The following is a 20,137-nucleotide window of genomic DNA, read 5'->3' as shown; positions in this document are numbered from 1 at the left end:
TGAAGGAGTCATAGGCTGAGTGGTGCCTGAAGCATGTTAATCAATCATTTACCAGGCAAGCCAAAGCCGAGTAAAATTTTGAAGTGATTTCCCAGTACTTTTCTGTGATACTTTAATGTTACTTGCCCACAAAGCGAGAGCACCTGGAGGCCAAAAATCAGGACATAGCCAGGGACTGAGCAGCTTTCATCAGCACCTCCCACATGAGATATAATAAAAAAGAATACATTCTATTATTTCACAACACAATCCTGGTTACAGGAGGAAGTAAAACATAGCTACCATCTTTAAAGTTGCAGAAATCAGTAAACAAAAAATCAACCCAGTCTGTTCAAATCCTTGGTGATAAGGACACTTGTCATGTCCAGATCTTAAGATTTCTTCTGAATTAAGTTTCCCAAACATTAGACTCCTCAGCCAGAAAACAACAGAAAACAAACAGGTACACTATGGTAAACATGTACTTGGATATTATATTTTGGATTTAATTGATTTCTTTATAATCAAGTTAACATTTTGGTGTTTTTGTTTCTTCCAGTCTTTTCCGGGTTTTATTTTTCTTTTGCTTGTTTTGTAATATTGGAATAATACTGAATATTGTTTTGTGGCCCTCACTTCTAAATATAATCTGAGAATATTGTCACCTCATTAAATGTCTTTAAGATTATTTTTTGACAGATACTTATCCTATGAATATGCAATAACTCATTTAAGCATACCCTCTTCAGGGACATTTATAAAGTATACTGATGTTTCTTTATTATTACAAGAATACATACTGCCTTAGTAGAACATTTAAAATAAACAATGAGTTTGAATTTTCATGGCTTGAGACACAGAACAAATGTTTGCTGTTATTTATTTTACATTTTTAAAAAATGCATTTATTTATTTGGGGGCGGGGCAGTGTGTGCAAGCAGGGAAGAGGGAGAAGGAGAGAAAGAACCCTCAAGCAGACTCTCTGCTGAGCATGGGGCCTGCTCAGAGCTGATCCCAGGACCCTGAGATCATAACCTGAGCTGAAACCAAGAGCTGGATGCTCACTGACTGAATCACCCAGGCATCCCTCTGTTCTCTGAATAACAATAGTGCTAAGTCTACACAAATTAAGGTTAACAATTTTACTGTCATTCTGAGTTGATGGCAAATATAGGTCTTAAATATCTTAAATATCAATATTTAAGGTCTAAAATTGAAGCATTTCTTCCGAGATGTTAAGCATTTTTCTTCTTCTTCTTCTTTTTTTTTTTTAAATTTATGATAGTCACACACACAGAGAGAGAGAGAGAGGCAGAGACACAGGCAGAGGGAGAAGCAGGCTCCATGCACCAGGAGCCCGACGTGGGATTCAATCCCGGGTCTCCAGGATCGTGCCCTGGGCCAAAGGCAGGCGCTAAACCACTGCGCCACCCAGGGATCCCTTCTTTTTTTTTTTTTTCTTTTTAAAGATTTTATTTATTTATTCATGAGAGAGAGAGAGAGGCAGAGACATAGGCAGAGGGAGAAGCAGGCTCCCTGTGGGGAGCCTGATGTGGGACTCGATCCCAGGACCCTGGAATCACACCCTGAACCAAAGGCAGATGCTCAACCACTGAGCCACCCAGGTGCCCCAGTTTAGCATTTTTCAAAAGCATGATCCATAAAACAATCCCAGAGTGTATACTCTGAGATGAAGTACATAGTTACATACAAAACCAGTGAGTTAGAAAAATACTATTTTATCTTTCTTTTAAAAATAGGTCTGGGCTCACAATGCATAGAATCAGGACAGAAAATAAATCTATTTACTAATGCTTATCACAGTATTTTTGAAATTTCTCTAACCATGCAACCCCTTTCTATGTACTATCAATCATTCATTATCTTTAATTCTGTGAAAGCACACTTTGGAAAATTCTGATCTAGGCAATTCAAGGAAATGAAAGTTTTTCTGATCAAGTTATTCTTTTAATTGATGAAGTCTGACATATGAACTTTGCAAGAAGTACAAAGATCTCATAAATGTAAAGTACCATCCTTATTACCAGTTAAGATTTCTATCCTGTGAAACAGTGCAAAATAAAATAGGTTTTTATACTTCTATAAAACTGAACAGAGTTCTGACACAGAATTAAGCAGATTGCTATACTTTAGCAATATATTTGGTATTTAATACCAAAATATTAACCAAATTAACCAAAATGTTTAGCTACATTTCTTTCCAAAATTTTTTCTTTCAAAAAGAACATGGTGAACCACTTTGATCCAGACTTTTATTCTAACTCAAACTCTGGTTTCTCCATCCATAATATAGGAATCAATGGAATCTATCATGTAGGTTGATACACTGATTCAGTAAAATCACGAATGCATACTCTTTATCATGGACCCGACACAAAAATAACGCTCAATAAACATGAGCTATTTTTACAGGACACTTTAATCCTATTTTATCCTATAGATTGTTTTATTTTTCTGATTCCACCCCCCCCCGACCCCTACCTCCACCCCCTGTATATACAGTATAAAGCGCTAAGTCAACAAAACAAAGCCAAGTTAAACATGTCCTCAAATGAAATCAAAGACCAACAAAATATCTATCTACCTACATTTGAGTGTACCTACATATATACTTTATATAACTAAGTTATATAAAATATACTCATCTCCTTGAATTTTTTGTTTCCCTTTAATAGCTTTGTATCATTCCTATGTTTAAATCTACAAAGAGCTCTGCTACGCACTCCCCCACACAGCAAATTGCCAAATGATTCATCAGGTGGCTGCCAGTGACGGCTCAATCTCCAAATCTGGTCAAGCAAGCTCCCCAAGGGGTCAGGGCCTCTCTGATATAGGCTGCTACTGTTTCCCTTAGGGTGAGTACTTTGTGTAAAAACAGTCAAATCATAAGTAACATTTTGCATTCAAAATAGCAACATGGAAAAAACAAAAAAAAACAAAAAACAAAAAAAAACAAAATAGCAACATGGTACAGTGAGACACAGCATTATGTAGTGAAAGGAACACTGGCTTCCATGTTTGAAGAGCTGGATGCTAATCTATGTCTACCATTTACCAGCAGTATGACCCTATAGAAATGATTTAATTTGAGCCTAAATTCTTAGTCTAAATAATGCTTGTTTTTCTTTTTTAGGCCATTACAATAAACAAATAAGATAATATAATGAAAAATCTTTGACATCTGCAAATACAAATATTAAGGAAGAATATATTATTTCAATTTCATGGCAGTTGCTACGAAGAACATACATATACATGCCCCCAAATAACACATTGGAACAGAAAATCTATGACCTATCCAAATCTTGCAGCTGATCACAGCAGATCTGATTGTGGACTAGGGTGCTTTTAACATTTCCATAAATTGGGAATCTTTAACACAACACTGAGATTCACCCATTTTATATTTCAATAACCCTTTTTCACTCCTTTTAATTTGCCTGGCCATATGTTTTTTCAGTTATTCTAAAGAGTGTCTAGCACAAAATAGAAGTTTATAAAATCTATAGTATGTTTGAATTGTTCTAAGAAACATATCTGTATTACAATTTTTACAATTATAAATTTTTATAATTTAATGTATTTTTCTCAAAATTTTCTCATCACTTTATTTAGAACAGAAAACCAATAAAAATGTTTTTTTTTTCCCCTGAATCCCCCCCCCCCCCCCCAATTTTAAAAGCAGCTTTCTGGGCAGCCCAGGTGGCTCAGCAGTTTAGTGCCGCCTTCAGCCCAGGGTGTGATCCTGGAGACCTGGGATCAAGTCCCACGTTAGACTCCTTGCATGGAGCCTGCTTCTCCCTCTGCCTGTTTCTGTTCCTCCCTCTCTCTCTCCCTCTGTGCGTCTTTCATGAATAAATAATATCTTAAAATAAATAAATAAAAGCAGCATTCCAAGTTTTTAACAGATAACATGCTAAGAAAACAAATGGCTAAAGTGTAGTGGTTGGAACACTAGATCCATAGTCAGACATGATCTGGGTTTTGTAGCTCTGTAAACTTAAATAAAATTATTAACTTCTGTGCGTTGCAGTTTTCTCCTCTGCAGCATGGAGATAGTTCATATTTCCAAGTATTGTTTGGAATAGATAAAGAAGTCATGTAAGCAAATTTACTGAGTTCTTACTTTGGCTGGGTGCTTTACATGCACTATCTTGTTTAATCCCTACAAAATGTTATCAGTTAGCTTCAGTGCCTGTCATTATATGTAGTAAGATTTCAGTAATTATTCTTAGATAATACTATTTCATTAAAAAGCTGAGCATTTTTCTCAAAGAAAAATTAAGGAATAGTTGTCAGTATAGGGTAGGAAGGTGGTTGCCCTTGAGTATGCTGGACCAGGTCTTTACTACTTTCATTTTGACATACATGCTAAACTGGGTTTACACTGGCTGTTTAGTCCTTTCTTTGAACAGAAATACTCAAAACCCAAACTTTTTTTTTTAAGATTTTATTTATTTATTCATAAAAGAGACAGAGAGAGAGGCAGAGACATAGGCAGAGGGAGAACCAGGCCCCCCACGTGGAAACTGATGCCGGATGCCAGGATCACGACTTGAGCCAAAGGCAGACGCTCAACCACTGAGCCACCCAGGCATCCCATAACCCAAACTTTCAAAAGGAAATGCTATCCAAATGAAAAAGTGTTCCTTCTTGAATAATTTTTCGAACCCTATCTTTTGCCTTCCATTCACAAAAGTGCTAGCATGTACACATAATATACATATACACATTTCTTTTATCAGGCTTGTAGCGGACACTATTATGTGTCTCTTTAGTACCTACTTCCATTCTTTCATCTTAATAGAACTCTCTGCCTTTATTTTCTTGGGTTGTTCAGAATCTGTGCTGCTTCAAATAAACTTTCATGGTCTACTTGAAAAATAATTGTTCTTCAGGAATAATTTTGAACTATATTCTGTCTAATGGTCTTTGTTAAAATTCTATTTTGTTAATTCTCAGTGGGAATAAAAACAACTATTTTAAATGTAGAGAAACGAATAACTTTCTAACAGTACTGCCTTTAGCATGTGGGTTTTTTAAGACTATTTTTAGAAAGAAAAGGTTTAAAAACTTTTTTTCAACTGATTTTTTAAAAAGATTCTATTTATTTATGAGAGAGAGAGAAGAGAGAGCATGAATGGAAAACTGGGGAGGGTTGGGTAGGGTAGGGTTGGGGGGAGCCTGACTGGGCCTGGATCCCAAGACCCTAGGATCATGACTTGAACCAAAGGCAGACACTCAACCAACTAAGTGTCCCAGGCACCCCAGGAAGGAAAAGGTTTTAAGCCATGTTACATTTTTATAATTGAGTCATCAATAAATTAAAATTTAAAAATAAGCCATGCTTGGCTATATCATCTGTATTGAGTGGTAATTTATGAACATTTTATGTTAAAAGATGTAGCTTCCAATTCTACTTCTACCACCAGCTAGCTGTTTAATCTTGATCTAAATGTCCCTTGGCCTCAGTCTCAACTTTGAAAACAAGGACTAGGACTTGATGATACCTCCCATCTTTTCCAATTGTCAAATTTTATGAATATCTCCCCTTATCTAACTGTTGATAGAAAAAAAATGAGGATATATGACATTTTTTAAATGTGAAAAGCTAAGAAAAGATCATTAAATTTGAGGTTATGATTTCTATATTGATTATGCCTTTAGTGTTTCCTGGCTATATGTTTACATAGTATAGAAAGCTCCTATGAAGAATGTTAGGAGCAAATAACATCCTGGAAGCTATGCCCTAGGGAGAATAATTTCACTGAGTGAGTGGTAATGCTCTGTTAGTTAGTTGATAATTAGTAACACTTTGATGCTTAAACAAAAAGTTCTTAGAGGATGCTTAGTAAAAATAGCTTTGCCATAAATATGGTCAAATATGAACTGAGGAAAAAACATATGAACTGAGAAATCCATGTAGCTTATAAATTTATCATTAAAACTGGAAAATAAAGATTCAGAATTAATATCAAAAGAAAGAGACAGGGATCCCTGGGTGGCGCAGCGGTTTAGCGCCTGCCTTTGGCCCAGGGCGCGATCCTGGAGACCCGGGATCGAATCCCACGTCAGGCTCCCGGTGCATGGAGCCTGCTTCTCCTTCTGCCTGTGTCTCTGCGCCACTCTCTCTCTCTCTGTGTGTGTAACTATCATAAATAAATAAAAATTAAAAAAAAAAAAAAAAAAAGAAAGAGACAAACTTCAGAACAAAAGTTGAAGCAGAAATAATAATTCTAGTAGTAAAAGATCAGCAATTAGCCTGAAATTCTCATTGTAAAAGAGCATGGAATTTCTATGTAATAAATTAAGAAAATAACACAATACTATTATGTAGGCACTGAAAAAAATACCAAATAGCAACAACCAGTACAATAATAGTAACAATTTAACCACTTTCACAATTTGAAAAGTATGATGAAAGGATGAAGAGTACATTTAAATCTAACATCAAAAAACTAGATTGCGTTTCATATACTTTAATAAGTTTTCCCTGTGTTGTTTCAATTATTGGGCCCTGTGTCCGAGCAAGCATCTTATGATGAACCATGGGAGATACAAAAGAAAAAGGTGTTATTTTCCTTAATGGGCTTAGTTCTTGTACAAACACCAGGGCATGACCTGTGTGTATATCCTGGTAATCCTGGTTTGAAAGGTAACATTTTAAAGAATTTTTTTTTATTTTTATATTTTCAGATTTACAAATGATTGAAATAAAATATACAGGAAATGCTTCATAAATTTATAAAGTCATTTGTTTTCATCTCCTTTCATGATATTTAAGGAATAGTTTTCAGGTAAACTATCTTTTGTTTTTTTTTTTTTTTTAAGATTTATTTATTTTAGAGAGAGCACACATAAGCAGGAAGGGCAGAGGGAAGAGAGAATCTTAAGCTGACTCCTCACTGCACATGGAGCCTGACCTGGGGCTTGATCCCATGACCCTTACATTACATCATGACCTGAGCCAAAACCAAGGGTCGGATGCTTAACTGACTGCAACACCCCAAGCCCCTCAGGTAAATTACCTTAAACCAAAAGTTTATTCATCATTTCAGATTTTCCTTAATGAAGGGAGAAATCAATATTCAACAATCATGGAATAGTCAGACAACAATTTAATGGGGCATTTAAAGTGACAAGTAGAACATACCATGTCAATACATGGAAAGAAGCATATACAGAAAGGTGAAATAAGGGAACAGGGATCACAGCCTCCTAAACATGCGTGATGGGCATTGAGAAAATCATGAAGGAACAAATAGAAAGTTTCTCTGTGTGTAATATATGAGAAGTATACGTCTTCCTCATGCAATGATAGAGAAATCTCTGATGGTGATTTTCTGGTGGGTGTAATGTAGCATTCACAATGGTAAATTCCAGAGCTAAAAAAGAAATCTACATGGAAACTTCTAATTTTCTACTCTTACTATCATGAGCCATCCAAACTTTTGAAAATGTTAGTAAGAGATGAAATTCTCCAGAAAAATATAATGAAATTTAATATAGAAAGTCTCAAATTTTAGATATAAAGAAAAAAATTACATTTGAAAGTCCAAACCTTCAGAAGCATACAAAGCCAAAATTTAAAATTCCATACATTTGGTATGTAAAATAGGAGGTATATTAAAATTTCTATTCATTATTTAACTAAAATTTTATTTTCAAGTGTTTCCTCTTTTTCTTTTTTTCTAATAGTTTCTTTAAAGAATGCAGTGTAGCTGAACAAGGTTACTTCAAAAAAATGTAAAACCTTTAAGAGTCATAAAGGTTTTCTAAATGAAAACCAATTGCTTTCCAATTGAAATTTAGGGATTTTCAAATTTATATGAACTCTGAAAGGAAATAATACATAGACAACTGTTCATTTCTATGCTCTCAAACAGCAATATCATTCTGCCATCAGCCTGTCTGTTACTTTTCTTTTTTCTCTTAATTTCTATTCATTTTGGGGAAAAGAATGGTAAGTTATTATTAATATAAGTAGCCTACATTATGTAAATTTATAATTGTCAAGAAATGTTACAGAAACAAATGCCCTATGCACTCTTTGGATGTTTAGTGCCCTCATGCTGCCCCCTGCTGCCTAGTGTCCACACTTAACTGAAAATGTTTCCAAACTTTTCAACCTTTGCTAATTCTCCATACTCTCCCCATCAAAATTTATCAGGCAAAAAAAAAAAAAAATATCAGGCCAAAGATCCAGACTATTGAAATTTTCCTCTACTCAGGCTGGTGGGTAAATGGTAACATAAGAGCTACTTTCCTCCTACTTATCCCATCACCATTTTTTGGCTAATTACGAGCACTTGAGTTGGTGTTCTCCTGGCCATAATGACATCCAGATTCCCTAGTCCGGGACTCCAAATCCTGTGCGTGTTGGTGCCAAGCTATCATCACAGGTGCATCTCTTCCAGTCTCTAACCCCCACACATTATAGCTAACTTTCTATCCACACTGGACTTCTGGTTATTTCCAAATGCTATGTGTTTTCTGTCTTTCTTGCCTGTCCACACTGCTTTCTTTACCTGGAATGTCTTCTCTCAACTTGGACACATTGAAAGTCTATGTGTCTTTCAAGGCTCTGGTCAAAAGTTATTTTCTCCATGCAGTTTACCCCAATTCCCAACTGCTTCTCTTCTCTGTAACATGTTAAGGCTCAGCACAATGTTGGTGCTATTGTTTTTAACACAGTAGAAGCTCGGTAAGTATTTATTTAGTGAGTGAAGAGCAGGTAAAAAAGAAACCTTAATTGTTGGAAAGGCTATCTGACTTACTGACTTTTGAGAGTAGCTGCAGACAATAATGAGAGCCTCTCTAATAATGCTGCAATATCCATACACTTGAATGGACTGATCTCTTTAATTCCTATCACAGTGTGTACAGCCTATTTGGATTCCTGAAATAAGGAAGGGGTCCACCTATTGGAATAAGAGGTCAGCCTCTTAGACTTTAAAGTGCAATTCCTACAAAGTTATATGTAGTACAGAGATATACTTGAAACAGTACAGAGAACTTAAGAATCACCATACTTAAAAATTAAGTTTATAGATATGTAAAACTTTCTTAACTTCTTGAAAATGTTTACTGGATGCCAAAGGAGGCAACTGTATGCAGTAAATTATAAATGTGGCATAAAGCGGAAAAAAAAGCTGAAAGGTATATAATCAAGTAATAGTGCAAAGACTATTTAAAAACTCAAATTAACTTCAGAATAGTCTGTCAGTATGCAAGACTAACAGTGGCTTTTGGGCTGTTTTCCTTCCAGCTAAAGTTGGTGTTCATTAGGTGGTCAACTTAATATTTCAGCCCATAGAACTGGCCCGACTGTCCAGTTATTCTTTATTTTGCTTTGAACCTTCTTCACTTTCTAGGAAATGAGATTATAGCTTTTGAGATATTGGGATGAGAAGTAGCAGCACTAATCTACTCACCTCTTCATTTTGGTTTCGTGCCTTACTTCAATAGAGTAACTTAGCAATTCTCAACTCCAGCTGTATATTGGAATCCTGGCAAGAGCTTGGAAAATGCTTATGCCAAGATCCAATCCCAGACCAACCAGAATCTCTGGGGATGTGTGCAAGCATTTTGTTTTTAAGTTTCTGGATAATTGTAACTATAGGAACAGGTAAGAACCACTGTTGCAACAGCGTGAGCCTACCATGGTCTGGAGCGCCAGTGCCATCCAATAGAACTTCCTGCAAACATGGAAAGTGCTATAAACTGAATGCTTATGTCCTCCTAAAATTCATATATTGAAATCCTAACCCCCAGTATTATGATATATGGAGGTGGGGCCTTTGAGAGGTAATTCATGTCATAAGGGTAGAAACCTCACGAATGGGATTAGTGCCTCTGTAAAACAGACCCCAGAAAGCTCCCTCACCCCTTTTACTGTGTGAGAACACAGCAAAAATATGGCCATCTATGAACCAGGACACTATGATCCTCACTGGACGCTGAATCTGCTCACCTTGATCTTGTACTTCCAGTCTCCGTAACTATAACTAATTTTTGTTGCTTATAACCCATCCATGCTATGGTATTGTTAGAGTAGCCTGAAGAGACCAAGAGAGAAATGTTCCATAAATCTGTTGTCTAATTTGATGGCCACTACCTAGGTGTAGCTCCTAAATTTTTTATTTTAATTCAAACTTAAATTTACAGAGCTACAGGAGGCTAGTGACTACTGTGTTGGATAGCACAGTTTGGCAGGCTTAGGCCATGTAAAATTATCTGAGTTTATTATTATATAGATGCTGAATAACTTTTTGATCCTGGACCACAGCATCCACACTTAATACTCTTGTCTCTTTGGGTTATTTCCTGCTAGCTTCTTGACAAAGCCTCTAGTGGTATGAAGGGATAACTCAAATTTTATATAGGCTCGTGGGAATGTTAAGGACATTGAATTTGTTGATGGTCTTTTACTCATTTATGCTGGCAGTTTGTTTTTTGGACTTCATACTTTTTTTTTTTTTTAAAGATTTTATTTATTTACTCACTAGAGACACACAGAGAGAGAGGCAGACACTGGCAGACGGAGAAGCAGGCTTCCTGCAAGGAACCCAATGTAGGACTCCACTCCAGGACCCCAGGATCATGACCTGAGCTAAAGGCAGACACTCAACCACTGAGCTACCCAGGTGCCTAGACTTTATACTTTAATGAAAAATGAGCAAAGGCCTTCAGAACCAAAATTTCTTAAGTGTCAAAGCAGTGGAGCAATGAAAAAGGTCCTCTTCGCTCCTTGGCATGTGATAGTATTTTTCAACTGGAGGTCGTGACCTTTGTCTTGGAGGTTGGAGAGTTTCCAGTGGATTGAGGCAGTGGCCTGAGTTTCATAGCTAAATATAGGTCATCAGCATGGCAGCCTCTTTCTCACTCTCATGGAAACCACACCCTATTAATGAATGTGGGGCATTAGTGGCTGGGGGGGATACAGTCTTGAGAAAAACCAGAAAAATGCCACAGATACAGAAGTCTTTCTCAGATGTAACTTGCTATTGAGCATAACTAAGTTCTAGTTTTACCTGCTTTTAAAAATAATTTGTAAATTGTAGATTGCTATTTAAAAAAAAAAAAGGTTAAAAATACACACATATTTGATTCATTGGCTAATCAATCTGAAATGTGATGTTCATGCTGAGGCATAAGAAAAATCCCCCTTTAGGTCATTGTTCAACTCCTGCCTTTTTGGTGAGGCTGTCCTGACAACCCGATTCAATATTTCAATATATTTATATTCATGTATTTGCCAAATATTAAATGACATCCTCTTAAGTTTGGCATATTTCAAAATCAAAATATTTACCACTGTAGGTGCCATCTGATTCTCTAGAGCGGCGTCTCAAAGGGTGAGATATGGCTGAAGGACCACAGCACCTGCGAGCTTGCCAGAAATGCAGCTTCTCAGGTCCTGCCCCAGACCAATTGAGCCAGGAACCCTCACTGTGGGGCCCAGCAATCTGTCATTTTAGGTGATTCTGGTGCACAATGATGTTTGAGATCCACTGATCCAGAGCGCATTGCATTTCCCAAGAATGTCCCAGAGGCGTAGACTTCCAAACATCACAAACTTGGTTAAGATCAAAACATTTTATACATAAAATTAAACTTGTAAGTTGTGAAAGAGATGCCAACATTCTATTTGGACCTAGTGTTATGAATCATGAATTCACCCAGTTCTAAGCTTCAATGAATGTCTAGTCTTTGACCTTTGTTTTCCCCTTATAAAAAATCAAAGTTCTAAAAGAATTTCATGAGATGTTCCTCAAAAGATAAGATGCAATACAAGTGTGGCTTCAGCAAATTCAGCACACAAAAATTCAAATACATACAACTGATAAGTTAGGGGGCCATTTACTGTTTTTAAGAAAATATTATTAGATCTATAAAATTATTCACTAGAGGATTCATTTAAACAGTGACATTGTATAGTGCATTTGAAATATCTCCATTTACAGAACATAAATTTTACAAATGTCTAATATGATAGTATAGAAGTGTAGGTAAGTATACAGCCTCTGATCTCAAACTTCCCAGGTTCAAACTCCAGCTTTTTCATTTACTGGGCCAAAACTTACTAAGCCTCAGTTACCTCATCTGTAAAATGGGTATAATAATTGTCCTATCTCTAAAGTTTGTGTGACAATTTAAGAATATAATAAAGGTAGCATTTAGCTAGAAGCTGGAACATAGTAAGCTCTAACTAAATGTTTGGTTTTAGTTGTCTAGGCTGGTCTCTATGAAAACAGATATTTATGTTTTATCACTCAAGAATGTTCATGCAAAGCAGTTAAAGTTTATACAAAGCCAAGTAGAAGTTAACAATATTGAACACTGGATACTGAGCAGGTATTCATCCTCCCAAGAGCTCCTCCCTAGCCAAATTAATTGTGGGAATTTTAATCTCCTTGTCCATGACTGGATAAGGTATGAACATGTCCTACAGACCTAGTCAATGAGCTGTAAGAAGCAATGTGCTGTAGGTCACTGGAAAAGAATTTCTTCCCTTAAGGGATGCATTAAGAGAAACTCTCTTCCCTTTGGAAATTGTAGTATCAGGCTATGACTCTTGGAGCTGCTGCAGCTATATTGTGACTATGAGGAAAGACATTGCTGACGTTTCAATGTAAAAGAATGGAACTTGCTAAGGAACTTGGTAACACTGTTGGACTCCTGAACCAAACATAGAACTGGCTTGCTTTTGGTTACTGATTTAACTGAAATAATAAATGTCCATATTTTTTTTTTAAATGTCCATATTTTTTTATGTCACTATCAGTAACGTTCCATGCTAGTACAAAAGCAAACTAAATGACATTAATACATCTATAGCTAGTATGAATTAATTGGCTCTTTGACAAAATAATTTGGTGACTTTATTCTTATCTTCTTAAATCACATATAGAGAATCCTTAATGAAGAGATCCGACTCTAGATCATCTGCATATAACAGCAGTCTTACTTTCCTGCTCCATATGTGACATGCTTAACTATAAACTATTAGCTAAATGTGTAAGTATGTTATCTTTGTAAATTAAAATATGTTTTAATTTTTAAAATTCTGTTATATCTATCACTAAAAATATTACAAAAGATTTTAAAATAAAAGTAAATATTTTAATTTTGATACAATCCTTTAACATTGTAATGTATTTCCCTGCTTCATTTATATTCACATTGACATTTTTTCATGACAATGTGAATAAAATGTACAAAATGAAGCTCTACCATATTCAAAAGTTTTCATTAAGTAGATTTTACAAGGACACACCCCCAAATTCCTACTACTAGAGTGATCTTCTCCATTTTCTCTTCACAAGCAAATAGGTTTATTTCTCACTTTGCAACAGAAATTTGAATTAGTTAACTGTCTATTTACACAGCATTTATTTGGGCTATCTCTAAAATCTGAGGGCTATTTTCCCTATTCATGTGTGAATATATCTGGTACCCAAATAAGGGTGCTTCAATAGAAGAACACTTGTTAAATCATATGACTGTCATATGATTGTATTTAAATTTATTACTATTAATATTTTCTCCAGAAGTCTCCATTGGCCTTTATTTCCAAATGGGAACCCCCATATCTAACACCTTAGATTAGAACTTTGAATCTTCTTGGGACTATAAACTCCATGAAATCAGGGATGCTTACCTCTTCTTAATATTATACCCCAGCATCTTAGCATAGTAGCAAATAATAGCTAGGAAAATCTAGAATAAATAATTCTCCAAATAAAAATAAATGTTGAAAAAAATCAAGTATAAAGTCCAACCCTTTCATCTTTTTCATAAAGAGATAATTTCTTTGCTTTACTTTCTCTTTAGACTCTCCATTTAAGAATCTTTTGGGGGGGGGGGGGGAATCCCTGGGTGGCTCAGCGGTTTGGCACCTGCCTTTGGCCCAGGGCACGATCCTGGAGTCCCAGGATCGAGTCCCACATCGGGCTCTGGGCATGGAGCCTGCTTCTCCTTCTGCCTGTGTCTCTGCCTCTCTCTCTCTCTCTCTCTCATAAATAAATAAATAAATCTTTAAAAAAAAAAGGAATCTTTTTGGAAATATATTTTTAAAAAGTTATATTGCAAATACCCATTTTGTCTATTACTTTCCCCCTTCTCTTTCCTTGCACAACCATGCTGAGGACAGTAGTGAATCTGTATGGTCTTGTGGGAAGTAATGATATGTCCAAAAAACAGCAGGGGTAAATATGCATAAGAAGTGGGTAGAACTGGAAATGTAAAATTTCAGGTCTGTATTGAACTTGGTTTTCTGAGGACAAAATTTTTAGATATTTTTCCTTCTTCTAAAGTTCATTCCAAGGTATACTGGATTGGTCCTGGCTAATATTTTTAGCATTTATATTAGGTCATCTTAATATCTCTTCCCTTTGTTATCTCATCTTTCTTAATACATTTGGCTAACCTGAAAATCTCCTCAATTTTTAGCAATACTAATGAGTACAAATAAATAAATAAGGAAATTGTATTGGTTTATTACATTAAGTCTTAATAAAATTTAAAGCTTTTTTCTGTTATTGACCAAACTCCATAATTTCAAGTTAATTTTTCTGAGGTTTATTGTTTAGAATTTGATTTAGACTTTCCATGTCATTGGCATCATTTATTTATTTTTTCTGCAACCTGTTTTTGGCTATTTCACTACTCAATGACCCCTCCCTTTCACCAAAGGGATGGGCAGGGTAAAAAAATATGATATGATATTTTAATGTAGTCAATTTTACTACTTGCTACTATCTCTGATAAAACGGTGTGCAAGAAAGAAATTGTTAACTAAAATGACATTTCAGGATTTTTTAAAAATAATTTTTTATTGTTCACGATCTAGCAACTGTTACTATGGAAAACTGAGTTCTCTCTAGACTACACTTAATAAAGATTTTTTTTCATGATAAAAACATAGTTTATAATAATTCTAATCTAAATCACACCAAACTCATGAGTAAATGCTCACAAAAATATTGTCAGTTAAAAAAAGAATTAATGTCCAAAGACTCCAGAGCTAAAATGAAGCACAAGGTGGATTTAAAAATGGAGAATATAAAATAATAAATTGTTTTTGCCTTGTAGTTTAAACCTCCTTACCTACATAGTCATGTAAGAGTCACATATAAAATAATACCTTTAATATAAATATATATGGATGATTTTAAAAAGTGAAGATTTAACTATAATGGTTACTTCATAATCAATGATGTAATAGTCAATGATGTAGGAGAACAAAGAGCATTGCATAGCTACATATGGACTTCATAGCATCAGTTTGTTTTTAAAAAGGGGGGCTACAATATATAAATATTTTTAGTTTTTGCAGATTAAAATATATCAGCAGCTGAATAGCAGAATATTTTAGCAACAAACATAGTGGGAAGTTTATTTTATTCAGTAGATCAACTTCAGAGAACTAAACTCTCCAGAATAACCAGAGGGTTAGATAGTATATTTACACTTGCTGTATTTCATTCTATAAATAATCTATAATGTCAAAACTAGTCTTGATGGGGGCACTTAAATTTTATAAAGGGATAAAATGTTACAGTGGACATTTTCAAATTTTTATAGTATAGTATAAACAAAATATGGACATGATACATAATTATTTTTGAAGTTCAAGGAAAGAGTCCTATACAAATAAATTATATGGACACAAAAATGAGAAATACTAATCTTAGTCATTTTCACACATTCTTTTACTTCAGAATTTTAAATGATTAGTGAAATAACCTTTACCTACTTCAAAGTGAATAAAAACAACAACTCCAGAAATTTCACTCTCTCAAGAATTTATTCAATCGTTTGGTAAGGTGGTCTTGAATAGTATTTTGGTTGTTTTTATTTTATTTGGCAAAATAATCTGTTTTTAGGTATGATTACAGATTCCTTCCACTTTCTTTTTGAAAGAAGGCTATACTTACTACCTTCATAAACAACTAAAATGTTCACAGGGATGGGTATAACCTATGTCATACTGTAATATACATTTTGTTCCTGGGAGGCTTTGGGCCTAAACCCCATATTCTCTAATCAGATAACTCTCAAGAAGAACAAAGATGAAAAACATTTACCTGCATTTAGACACATGAATACCAATATTTTTAAAGTTAGAAGCAGTTGTGTACATATTCTCAAAAGATTATCTTATTCTAGAATACTTACTCTTTTCAAAACAAGGATATACATAAATTCAATTGGAAGTATCACTTCAAAATAAATAATAATGTAGGCATTATTCCACGTCAAACTACTAGAAAATTCCCAGGAGAAACTTAGAATAGTTATTTAAGAAATCCCTAGGTTCAATACGAAATTCAACTTTTACAATGTTGAGTGAACTAAAACTCAAACGTTTTGTTACATTGAAAAGACATTAACACGTATAGTGTTGTAATATAAAGAAAATGCAAAATATTACCGAGAAAAGAGAAGGTAAGCCAACAGCTTATTATTGAAAAATTCTGATCTAGCGATAATCAGATCAGATAAAACTGCAAACTGCATGCCTGTCCCTGATGCTCCCTGGACGGGTTGTGACGACATGTCTGCTTTCAACCCACAGTTCACAGTTCACAACAAACATTTAAATAATACAACTGAATAATTAATTCCTCAGACCAAATTGAACTTTCTTTAAGGAAATAAAGGGATAAGATAATAGATCAAATCTTACCCCACCTCTTTTTTTTTCCTCCTTTTTTCTTTTAGTGAAACTGACATAAATTGTTGAGGAGCACTACAGCGCCACCAACACAGATCAATGCAAAACAAAAAAGATCTCCTACCGTGTGCAAAAAAGAAAAAAAAATTAGAAAAATGCCAAAAATTACAAAATGTCTCCCAAATGTACCTTTTTGGAGAAAAACACGATAGATCTGCAAAGATTATCTAATGAAGAGCTTCAAAGAATTAATATCATGGAATACAAGTTTAGATCTGATCAGCAAATAAAAGATCCACTATTTAGTAACAGCCATAACTTAATATAAACCCGGTTATGTCAATCTCCACCTTCATCATACCAAGGGCAGCTTTCCTGTAGTTTGTATCCAAGTAATCCATCAAGAAAACCACAATAGGCCTATTTAAAAAGAAAAAAAGAGAGAAGAAACAAAACTATATCCACAGTTTGTCTGCTGATAATTTAGTCCTGGACAAATTAGGTAATACATAATTTTTATAAAGAGGATATGCACATATTTGGCATTACCAACACTGCTGGCACAAAACAAGTCCATCTTGAAATAGCTGAGTTCCCCTGTAGTTCACAGTAATTAAAGTATAATTTATTTCACAAATATTTAGCTTTCGGGATGAAAAAAAAAAAAACCCACAACTGCGGGTTTTTTTTTTTTTTTTTTAGTACATTTTAGTGAAAAATGTACCAGACAAGATTAGGTGGAATACGCAGAGAGATCAAAGCTAAAGAAAAAAAAAAAATACAAAGATTGGTTTTGTTAGAAGAAACACAATGAAAATCCTCTTTACCCGGTGGCTCCTTCAGAGCTGTAACGACATCAACGTTTAAAATCACAAACTTACCATTCGTGCAGGCAAAGGAGAAGGCAGTTCTTGAAAAATAATTGCAACAATATAGGCTGGATCCTCGAGCCCCTGGAAACAGCAGCCTCCCGGCAGCGTACGGGTCTTCAAACATCCTTAAAATATTTGGTAAATGGGAAGTACTAGTTTGTCCCATGGTCGCGGGCGGGCTGGGGTGGCCTCCCCGGGCTCCGTGGGCGTCGGGGGCGTCGCAGGCACCGCGGCGCGGGTGCGGGGCGCGGGGCGCGGGCGGGGCGCGGAGCGAGGAGCGAGGAGCAGCAGCGGCCGCCGCAGCCGCCGGGTTAACAAGTTTGCGCCGCGGGCAGGCGCCGCCCGATTGGCTGGAGCGCGGCGTCCGCGCAGCCTGCGCCTCCCCGCGCCCCCGCCTCCCGCGGCTCGGAAAAAATGCGGTGTGTGTGCCATTTTACACTGGGCTTTTAAAAGCACAGCCACCCCGACGACACGAGCCTAAGCCCGCGACCAAGTGACACTGCAAAACAATGGCACCCGCGCCTGCCCCGAGCCCGGAGAGTGCCCTCGTGGCGTCCTGGGGCGCGCTCCCCCTCGAGCCGCGCGTTCGCGGAATGCGAGGCTTTTCTCCGGATGCAGATTGCCGCTCGGCCCGTCCGTCCGTCATTCGGCTCCAAACGCGGCCATTGAAAAACTAGCGTCACTGAGCAACTATGGCCATCGAGAAGTGTCTGCCTTGGCATCGCTGGGGACCCGAGAAGGCGGTCATCCGTGAGCAGGATTCACGACTCCTGCAGCCCAGACAGCTTCCATTCCTTGTAAAAATAGAATTCCTGAGCAGCGATAAGTGCCATTTTGTGCAAAGGATGAAAACGAAATGACTTTAGTGGTCACGTTTAAAACAATAGGCATAAGCCCCCCGCGCCCCTTAAAAATTCTATCCCCAAAACCTTTGGAGGCGGACACCATCCTACCGCTCGCTCTGCCTTACAAACAAAATGGCTGTGGCGCTGAGTTTTTTTGGATCCTCCCACTCTGCCTCCTCCTGGCCTCCAGGAAGTGGTAAAGATCCAAAATAAATACAGTACGAAAAGTGCATTGTCCAGTCTGGACTCAGGGTGAGATCTCTGGTAAGGGGGAGGGTGCCTTAGAAATGTGCTGCTTTTATGAGTTTTTTCTTTTTTAATTGTTTTGGAAAGAACATCAGTCACTAGAGACTTACCTGACTGTAATTTGAACTTCCTGCTTTACATATTTATAAGGTCTTTCAACTGGGCTTTTAAATGAGAACGAAGTCTGAGACTTAAAAAAAAAAAAAATGTATACGATGGAATATTGCTCAGCCATTAGAAACGGCCAATACCCACCGTTTGCTTCAAGGTGGATGGAACTGGAGGGTATTATGCTGAGTGAAGTAAGTCAGTCGGAGAAAGACAAACATTATATGTTCTCATTCATTTGGGGAATATAAATAATAGTGAAAGGGAATATAAGGGAAGGGAGAAGAAATGTGTGGGAAATATCAGTGAGGGGGACAGAACATAAAGACTCCTAACTCTGGGACACGAACTAGGGGTGGTGGAAGGGGAGGAGGGCGGGGGTGGGGGTGACTGGGTGACGGGCACTGAGGGAGGCACTTGACGGGATGAGCACTGGGTGTTATGCTATATGTTGGCAAATTGAACTCCAATAAAAATTAAACTTATTATTTAAAAAAATGAGACACTAAATGAATGCGACACAGTGATTGCAAACGTAAAGTCGAAATGGCAGCAAATATCGAAATGTGTCGAACACAGCATATGTGCATTAATTGAACACACTCAGGATAAAATTCTTTGCCAGTTCAATTTCTAATGAGCCAAGGGTAGAACCAGGTTTAAGGGATCCCTGGGTGGCGCAGCGGTTTGGCGCCTGCCTTTGGCCCAGGGCTATCCTGGAGACCCGGGATCGAATCCCACGTCGGGCTCCCGGTGCATGGAGCCTGCTTCTCCTTCTGCCTATGTCTCTGCCTCTCTCTCTCTCTCTCTCTCTCTCTCTCTCTCTCTGTGGCTATCATAAAAAAAAAAAAAAAAAGAACCAGGTTTAAAGGGGCCGGAGGAAGACAGAGGTGGGGATTGGATTGCCTACGTTCTTCACCATCCCTCCCTCCAGACACACACACTTGTTGGTACCGCATCCCCATCCCTGCCTGGCGTTTAATAGTTAACATTCATAAGGAGCCATGGTTAGGGTGACTGTATTTGCCATCTTAACCAGGACACTTGAGAGTGAAAGGGAACGTATTTTTAATTATATGATGACTGGAATAAACAGGGACTCTCCACCACAAACCAGGGGGTAGAGCTCACTATGCATTCCGAGACACCTACTTTAACTTTTGCCAGACAGGGCACCCACAGGCATAGGTCCTAGGCCCATTTAGATAGAACCTGAGCTAGACCCCCTCTCTGGGCTATGTCTACCGTCCCTGCTCTAGGATCAACTGAAGTAAATGATGAAAGACTTGGATTCAGATATATTTAATGAACAGCTGCGTTAAAGTGAATGTCTAAATACCTGGGTTCTTTTCTTTTGTAAATAAATAAAGATAAGAATAAAATTC

At 36.8% G+C, this 20,137-nt stretch overlaps 1 protein-coding gene across 1 annotated transcript in view; it reads right to left on the bottom strand.

Moving 5' to 3' along the window:
- Nucleotides 1-17,762, bottom strand: part of EPC1 (enhancer of polycomb homolog 1) — a 94,509-nt gene extending 76,747 nt beyond the window's left edge. Inside the window, exon 1 of the mRNA XM_025464035.3 lies at nucleotides 17,563-17,762. Coding sequence (XP_025319820.1) covers nucleotides 17,563-17,565 — 3 coding nt within the window. The 5' untranslated portion in view covers nucleotides 17,566-17,762. The remainder of the gene's footprint in view (nucleotides 1-17,562) is intronic.
- Nucleotides 17,763-20,137: the final 2,375 nt, after the last annotated feature.

This window comes from Canis lupus, chromosome 2 (assembly GCF_003254725.2).
Source record: "Canis lupus dingo isolate Sandy chromosome 2, ASM325472v2, whole genome shotgun sequence".
In the NCBI taxonomy this organism is placed as follows: Eukaryota; Metazoa; Chordata; class Mammalia; order Carnivora; family Canidae; genus Canis; species Canis lupus.
This window is presented reverse-complemented; position numbering and strand designations above follow the sequence as displayed.